This window comes from Pseudorasbora parva, chromosome 16 (assembly GCF_024679245.1).
Source record: "Pseudorasbora parva isolate DD20220531a chromosome 16, ASM2467924v1, whole genome shotgun sequence".
Classification (NCBI taxonomy): Eukaryota; Metazoa; Chordata; class Actinopteri; order Cypriniformes; family Gobionidae; genus Pseudorasbora; species Pseudorasbora parva.
The window spans coordinates 45,103,552-45,112,781 of record NC_090187.1 but is presented as its reverse complement, the minus strand read 5'-3'; the positions used below and the strand labels follow the sequence as shown (position 1 = coordinate 45,112,781).

Genomic DNA, 9,230 nt, shown 5'->3' with positions numbered 1-9,230 from the left:
TTGTTAGGTAGTTGCTAAGATGTTCTGGGTGGTTGCTAGGTGGTTGCCTAGGGTGTTTCTAGTGGGTTCCAAGGGTGGTTGCTAGGCTGTTGACTGGGTATACTGGATGGTTGCTAGATGGTTTATATAAGGTTGCTATGGGGTTCTCAGTGGTTGCTAGGCAGTTGCTCAGATGTTCTGGGTGGTTGATAGGTGGTTGCTTAGGGTGTTTCTAGTGGGTTGCTAGGCTGCTGATAGGGTATACTGGATGGTTGCTAGGTGGTTGAGATGAAGTTGCTATGGTGTTCTTAGTGGTTGCTAGGCAGTTGCTCAGATGTTCATGGGTGGTTGCTAGTCGGTTGCTAGGCTGTTGATAGGTTATACTGGATGGTTGGTAGGTGGTTGATATGAAGTTGCTATGGTGTTCTTGGTGGTTGCTAGGCAGTTGCTGAGATGTTCTGGGTGGTTTCTAGGCAGTTGCTAGGGTACTTGAGGTTCAATTCATTCAATATCATTATTAATCATAGCCGACGCAAAACACGAACGGTAAGTTTTGAGGTGTTCAAGAAAAGCTAAATCACGAACAGAGAGGATTCCCTGTAAAGACGCCTGAGCAGTGCGTTCAAGTCACTTTCATACGTTTGTTTATTTTTTTATCTCTTCTAGAATGAACAAAGAATATGCATCAGGTTTTTATTTTATGTTTTAAATCAATTTATGAAGCCATCATTAAACTAGCAAAAGTGGATTCGGACACGCACTAAGTGCACCGTGCGCTTTATACTCAGATCGGTAAAATAGGGCCCTATGTGTTTCCATGGAAACCGGAACTCGAGGATACCGCGGGTATGATGTCATTAGGCGAAACAGGCACACCGGCCCTGGTTAAAATCGCTCATTTCTCTGGATTTAACCATTCTTGGAAACATTTGTGATAATATACAGAGGTCAACACAGTATGTAACACCGTTCTAGTGGTTCTGACAGTCTATTGATTTTAATATCTTACATATTGTGCCTTTAACTTCTAGAACAGAATATGCATCAGGTTTTGTTTTTCATGTTTTTAATTCATTTATGAAGCCACTGTAATCTTTATCGTTATTATATAGTTAGATTAAATGCTGTCATGTTTTTTGAATGCAATAACTTCTTGTAAATAAAACTGCTATTTGCACTGTGGTGATGTTTCTCACTGGGGGCGTTCATGAGAGATGCATGGGGCTTCCGCATGGGGTCACCGGAAGTGCCCGTAACTGTTTTGGTAAAGTTAGTTGCTAAGGACGCGGAGTGACGCTCTTCACCTGCAGACGCGCCGCGTTACTGCAGACCGCGGGAGATGCGCTCTTATAAACAGCAGAAGCGCGACGAGGATGATAACGCGACGGGGAGATTTCTGCCTCCTGCGGTAAGAGTTTCACTTCTGAAGATCACACACACACACACACACACACACACACACACACACACACACACACTCTTATATTTCTCTCTCATACACACACACTCTCTCTCACACACACACTCTTATATTTCTCACTAACACACACACTTTTATATTTCTCTCTCATACACAAACACACACTCACTCTCTCTCACACACACACTATTATATTTCTCTCTCACACACACACACACTCACTCTAATATATTTTTCTCACACACTCTCTCTCACACACACACTCTTATATTTCTCTCTCATACACACACACTCTCTCACACACACACTCTTATATTTCTCACTAACACACATACTCTTATATTTCTCTCTCATACACAAACACACACTCACTCTCTCTCACACACACACTCTTATATTTCTCTCTCATACACACACACTCTCTCACACACACACTCTTATATTTCTCACTAACACACATACTCTTATATTTCTCTCTCATACACAAACACACACTCACTCTCTCTCACACACACACTATTATATTTCTCTCTCACACACACACACACACACACACACACACACACACTCACTCTAATATATTTTTCTCACACACTCTCTCTCTCACACACACACTTGTAGCCCTTCCAGAAAGATTATTTTGTCAAACGTGCCTCCTTTTGTTTCTGATGCAAGTATTGCTAAAGAATTGTCTTCCTTTGGTAAGATAGTTTCCCCCATTAGGAAAATTGCTCTTAGCTGCAAATCACCCTTGCTGAAACATGCAGTGTCGTTTCGGAGACAGGTTTATATGATCTTGAAGAATAATGCTGACGAACTTAATCTGTCTTTTAATGTTAAAGTTGAGGACTTTAACTACACAGTTTACGCAACATCTGAAAGCATAATGAAATGCTTTGGTTGTGGCAAAATTGGTCATCTGATACGTGCTTGTCCTGAAAGAGTGGATGAAGATGCTACTGTACAGCCGAACTCTCAGAGTGCTCATTCTGAGGCTGTGTCTGTTACAGAGGATGTTGCGGCCTCTGATGCTGTTGAGTCAGGTTCTGGTAAAGCGGTTGCCATTAAGCCAAATAAACCCACTATGGCTGAGGTTACTGCAGGTTTGTGCTCTGGATATGATCTTATGGTTTTTGAAAAGGCTCATTCAAGCAGTGACATCTCTGTAAATACAGATACAATGACTGCTGATAAACAGGTCAGTGAGGGTGTTGTTGAATTAGAGATGGGCGTAGAGTCAATCTTCAAAGTCCCTACTAAAAGGAAGAAAGTTTGTCAGAGCAAGGTGATTAAACAAGCAAAAAAAGACAAAAATGAAACTGAATATTTATACTCAGAAAATGAAAGTGACTCTACGGATTTCAATACTTCTGATTGTTCCCATCTTTCATCGCAAAATGAAAATGAAAACCAGACAACAGTATATAAAGTTGAGGAAATTAGCAAGTTTTTGAAAGAAACTAAAGGCCTACCTGGAGTTCAGGTTGAAGATTATTTCCCTGATCGCTCAACTTTCATTAATGATGCAAAAATTCTAATGAAAGAAGGTGCTTTTGTAGATAAAGATGTTTACCGTCTCAGAAAAATTGTGAGTAAACTTAGAAAGCGAATCCTTAATGATGAAAAACAAGATATGGTGTAACTTATTTTTTCTGGTAGAAGTCTTTGCCTTGCTGACTGTTTCTTTTAATTACTTCTGTTTCTTAAAACCATCGTTTTCAATGGGAGACTTTAAAATTGGAACTCTCGATTTAAATGGTGCCAGAGACGGTCAGAAGAGAATGTGTTTGTTTGAATTTATTAATCAAAAGCACATTGATTACGTTTATTCAAGAATCACACAGTGACTTAAAAAATGAGGTAGACTGGAAAAAAGAATGGGATGGGCACATTTTTATGAGTCACATGTCTTCTAGTAGTGGCGGAGTAGCTGTTCTGTTTTCAAAGAAATCACTGCCAATGTCTTGTGAAATAGAAGAAATAGTTAAAGGTCGTCTTTTAAAAGTTAAAGCTAAGTTTGAAAACACTATAATGACTTTTTTAAATGTCTATGCCCCCACAAAAGGGGCTGAAAGATTAGTGTTTTTTGATACAATTAGTGTTGCTATGAAATATTTAAACTCAGAAGAATTATTGTTCCTTGGTGGAGATTTTAACTGTACTGAAAATGATCAGTTCGACAGAAATCACTTAGAGCCACATGTCGCCTCACAAAAAGCTCTTACACAACTAATAAGAGCATTTGATTTGTGTGATGTTTGGAGAAACATGCATCACAAGAATAGACAATATACCTGGGCACATAGTAGAGATAATCTTATTTCTATGGCAAGGCTGGATAGGCTTTATGTGTTTCATTTTCAAGCAAATCTGGCTAGAGGCTGTAAAATAATTCCAGTTGGTTTTTCTGATCATTGTTGTGTTATTTGAAACATTTTCATTAATTCTGTGAATTTGAAGAGTGCGTATTGGCATTTTAATACATCACTTTTAAATGATAAAAAGTTTATTGACACTTTTATTTTGTTTTGGGAAAATTTTAAAGAACAAAAACTGTTTTATACTTCCTTGCAACAGTGGTGGGATTGTGGCAAGGTTCACATTAAACAACTCTGTCAAGAGTATACTTTAAATGCTACAAAAGAAATGGCCCAGTCAATGAAAAAGTTAGAATTTGAAATAGTTGAACTTTGGAGCACAACAGCTTCTACAAGTGACGGTGAATGTTTTGAAAGTAGTAAATCTAAAAAAGATTTGCTTGCAGACTTATTGGGTGTGAAAGCACAAGGGGCATTAATTCGTTCCCGTTTTCAAAGCATCTCACAAATGGATGCACCATCCAAATTTTTTTTCAATTTGGAAAAAAAAATGGACAAAGTCGTATTATTCACTCATTAAGATCTGATACTGGAAAAGAGCTTGTTGAACCTAGTGAAATACGCAAACACGCTGTTGATTTCTACTCAAATTTATATAAATGTGAGTTGGTTCAAAGAGAAGATGAAACATTTTCTTTTCTGAATGATCTTCCAAAGATTGATGAGGAGTCTAATAATGTGCTTAAACAATCATTGTCACAAAATGAACTATATACAGCTATGATGGATATGGAAAATGGAAAGGCTCCTGGTATTGACGGGGTTCCTGTTGATTTTTATAAAATTTTATGGCCAGTGATTGGTGAAGATTTCTTTTTGGTCCTTAATGACAGTTTGAATAAAGGATTGTTACCGTTAAGCTGTAGAAGAGCTGTTATTACTCTTTTGCCTAAAAAGGGAGATCTCCAAAATATAAGTAATTGGAGACCAATATCTCTTTTATGTGCCGATTATAAAATACTACACTCTAAAAAATGCTGGGTTAAAAACAACCCAAGTTTGGTTGAAAATGCACCGACCCAACAATTGAGTTGTTTTAACCCAGTGGTTGAGTTGTTTTAACCCAATGGTTGAGTTGTTTTAACCCAATGGTTGAGTTGTTTTAACCCAATGGTTGAGTTGTTTTAACCCAGTGGTTGAGTTGTTTTAACCCAGTGGTTGAGTTGTTTTAACCCAGTGGTTGAGTTGTTTTAACCCAATGGTTGAGTTGTTTTAACCCAATGGTTGAGTTGTTTTAACCCAGTGGTTGAGTTGTTTTAACCCAGTGGTTGAGTTGTTTTAACCCAATGGTTGAGTTGTTTTAACCCAGTGGTTGAGTTGTTTTAACCCAGTGGTTGAGTTGTTTTAACCCAGTGGTTGAGTTGTTTTAACCCAGTGGTTGAGTTGTTTTAACCCAATGGTTGAGTTGTTTTAACCCAGTGGTTGAGTTGTTTTAACCCAGTGGTTGAGTTGTTTTAACCCAATGGTTGAGTTGTTTTAACCCAATGGTTGAGTTGTTTTAACCCAGTGGTTGAGTTGTTTTAACCCAATGGTTGAGTTGTTTTAACCCAGTGGTTGAGTTGTTTTAACCCAATGGTTGAGTTGTTTTAACCCAGTGGTTGAGTTGTTTTAACCCAGTGGCTGAGTTGTTTTAACCCAGTGGTTGAGTTGTTTTAACCCAGTGGTTGAGTTGTTTTAACCCAATGGTTGAGTTGTTTTAACCCAATGGTTGAGTTGTTTTAACCCAGTGGTTGAGTTGTTTTAACCCAGTGGTTGAGTTGTTTTAACCCAGTGGTTGAGTTGTTTTAACCCAGTGGTTGAGTTGTTTTAACCCAGTGGTTGAGTTGTTTTAACCCAATGGTTGAGTTGTTTTAACCCAATGGTTGAGTTGTTTTAACCCAGTGGTTGAGTTGTTTTAACCCAATGGTTGAGTTGTTTTAACCCAGTGGTTGAGTTGTTTTAACCCAATGGTTGAGTTGTTTTAACCCAGTGGTTGAGTTGTTTTAACCCAGTGGCTGAGTTGTTTTAACCCAGTGGTTGAGTTGTTTTAACCCAGTGGTTGAGTTGTTTTAACCCAATGGTTGAGTTGTTTTAACCCAATGGTTGAGTTGTTTTAACCCAGTGGTTGAGTTGTTTTAACCCAGTGGTTGAGTTGTTTTAACCCAGTGGTTGAGTTGTTTTAACCCAGTGGTTGAGTTGTTTTAACCCAATGGTTGAGTTGTTTTAACCCAATGGTTGAGTTGTTTTAACCCAGTGGTTGAGTTGTTTTAACCCAATGGTTGAGTTGTTTTAACCCAGTGGTTGAGTTGTTTTAACCCAATGGTTGAGTTGTTTTAACCCAGTGGTTGAGTTGTTTTAACCCAGTGGCTGAGTTGTTTTAACCCAGTGGTTGAGTTGTTTTAACCCAGTGGTTGAGTTGTTTTAACCCAATGGTTGAGTTGTTTTAACCCAATGGTTGAGTTGTTTTAACCCAGTGGTTGAGTTGTTTTAACCCAGTGGTTGAGTTGTTTTAACCCAGTGGTTGAGTTGTTTTAACCCAGTGGTTGAGTTGTTTTAACCCAATGGTTGAGTTGTTTTAACCCAGTGGTTGAGTTGTTTTAACCCAATGGTTGAGTTGTTTTAACCCAATGGTTGAGTTGTTTTAACCCAATGGTTGAGTTGTTTTAACCCAGTGGTTGAGTTGTTTTAACCCAGTGGTTGAGTTGTTTTAACCCAGTGGTTGAGTTGTTTTAACCCAGTGGTTGAGTTGTTTTAACCCAGTGGTTGAGTTGTTTTAACCCAATGGTTGAGTTGTTTTAACCCAATGGTTGAGTTGTTTTAACCCAATGGTTGAGTTGTTTTAACCCAGTGGTTGAGTTGTTTTAACCCAGTGGTTGAGTTGTTTTAACCCAATGGTTGAGTTGTTTTAACCCAGTGGTTGGGTTAAATGTTGCTTAAGACAACCCAATTGCTGGGTAAGAACAACTCAACCATTGGGTTAAAACAACCCAATTGTTGGGTCGGTGCATTTTCAACCCAACTTGGGTTGTTTTTAACCCAGCATTTTTTAGAGTGTATCAAAGGCTCTAGCCACAAGGCTAAGTAAAGTTCTGAGTCAAGTAATACATTCTGATCAGAATTATTGTATACCCAATAGATCCATCTTCGATAATATATCTTTGGTCAGAGATGTTCTTGAGGTTGCAATATTAGGTGTTAATTGTGGTCTAATTTCATTAGACCAGGAAAAAGCCTTCGACCGTGTAGAACATGGATATTTGAGAGATGTTTTAGAAGCTTTTGGTTTTAATCAGAGTTTTATAAATATGATAGAGGCCATGTACAGTAACATTGAGAGTATACTCAAAGTCAATGGTGGTTTGAGTGCTCCTTTTGAAGTCCAGAGGGGAGTTCGACAGGGATGTGCTATGTCAGGAATGTTATACTCCCTGGCCATTGAACCTCTGCTTCATAAATTAAGAACTGAGTTGAGTGGGTTTACCATACCACACTATAATGTCTCGCTGCACCTTTCTGCTTATGCCGATGATGTAATTGTTTTTATATCTTGTGCTGATGATATTAAAAAATTAGAGTTTGTTGTTAACTGCTTTAATAAAATCTCTTCGGCAAAAGTCAACTGGGGGAAAACTGAGGCCCTTTTAATGGGTGACTGGGATAAATGTCCTCCCAGTTTACCTGGAGGTCTAATCTGGAAGAAAGGTGGATTCAAATATCTTGGAATTTTTTTAGGAAATGATGATTTTATTCAAAAGAATTGGGATTGTATGCTGGAAAAAATAAAAGGACGTTTACAGAAATGGAAATGGCTGCTTCCCAAACTGTCTTATCGAGGCCGTACACTTATAATCAACAATCTGGTTGGGTCCTCTTTATGGCATAAACTTGCATGTGTTGATCCGCCTGTTGGACTTTTACCAAAACTTCAAGGAGAGATGGTCAACTTTTTCTGGGATAATTTGCACTGGACACCTCAAAGTGTTCTTTTCCTGCCAAGAGATGAAGGAGGTCAAGGCCTGGTGAATCTGGTCAGTAGAGGAGCGACTTATCGGTTGCAGTTTATTCAGCGATTACTGACGGGACCTCAGAATCTAGTGTGGAAACCCTTGGCACAAATCATTTTGCATGAGGTGAATGGAATGGGACTTCATGATGCACTTTTCTTAATGGATCATACTCTTCTAGATATGACCGGACTACCCTCTTTTTATAAAAGTCTTTTTAAAGCGTGGAGACTTTTTAAACATCAGTGGACAGAGTCAGCTACCTCTCTCTTTTGGTTGCTGGAGGAACCTGTGGTTTTCGGGAGTCGCCTTGATGTGTCGGGAGATGACTTTCCAGGGCTAAAAGACTTGCTTGTGTCAAAAAAAGTTTTGCAATTGAAAGATCTTGTGGACAAAACAGGACCTGGACTAAAGAATGCAGAAACCGTTGCCATACTTCTGGATATAAGATCAGTGAGATTTGTAAGAAAGTTTCTGAACAAACTGGACGGGGTTTTAAACTCCAAGGAAAAAACTCTCCTAGATAGATACTGCATGGGTGATATTTCCCCTGACTCGAATGACTTGTTCCCAGATATCAGAATTATACCTGATCTTGAAAAGTCTTCATATAACAGTCCATTGTTGTCTTTCAATATAAATGAAAATGTTGATTTTTGTACAGTTAAAGGAAAGGTGATATACAAATGCATTGTGAAGGTAATTAATAAGCATACGTTAAAAGGCAGAGTTGACACAGTGTGGAGAGACAAACTGGGAGTGGTAGAGGAAATGAAGCCGGAGTGGAGAGTACTATACAAACCACCATTGACTAAACGGGCAGGTGATCTCCAATGGAGAATCCTGCGTGGTGCAATAGCCACTAATGCTTTTGTGACAAAAATGAATCCCAATGTAAATGATATTTGTCCTTTCTGTTCAGAGAGAGAAACAATATTTCATTGTTTTATGAATTGCTTTAGACTTTCCCCACTCTTTGATCTCTTAGAATTTTTATTTTCTTTATTAGGGACTTTCTTTACAAAGCAATGTTTTATTTTTGGTTTTAAGTATAGTAGACTTCAGAAATACAAGTGTCAATTAATGAACTTCATTGTAGGACAAGCCAAACTTGCAATTTATATTTCCAGAAGAAATGAATTAGAGCAGAGAAACGGACAACATATTGTATCTGTTTTTAAGAATATGTTTAAATCAAGAATTCTTGTTGATTTTAATTATTATAAAATGATGAATGCAATCAATGTTTTTGAGATTGAATGGTGCTGTGATGTTGGGATGTGTTCTGTGCTCAATGATGAGTTGTTTTTTATACATGAATTAAGGTAGTTAAATTATGTAGTGTTTTTTTGTTTGTTAATTTGTATTAATGTTTTTGAAATAATTGCTTTTTTAATAATCTCTCTCTCTCTCTCTCTCTCTCTCTCTCTCTCTCTCTCTCTCTCTCTCTCTCTCTCTCTCTCTCTCTCT

At 38.1% G+C, this 9,230-nt stretch overlaps 1 protein-coding gene across 1 annotated transcript in view; it reads left to right on the top strand.

The window, feature by feature from the left end:
- Window positions 1–1,189: 1,189 nt before the first annotated feature.
- LOC137043077 (leucine-rich repeat-containing protein 49) overlaps window positions 1,190–9,230 on the top strand; it is a 26,435-nt gene continuing 18,394 nt past the window's right edge. The window contains exon 1 of the mRNA XM_067419165.1: window positions 1,190–1,387. Within this exon, the coding sequence (XP_067275266.1) occupies window positions 1,319–1,387 (69 nt within the window). The 5' untranslated portion in view covers window positions 1,190–1,318. The remainder of the gene's footprint in view (window positions 1,388–9,230) is intronic.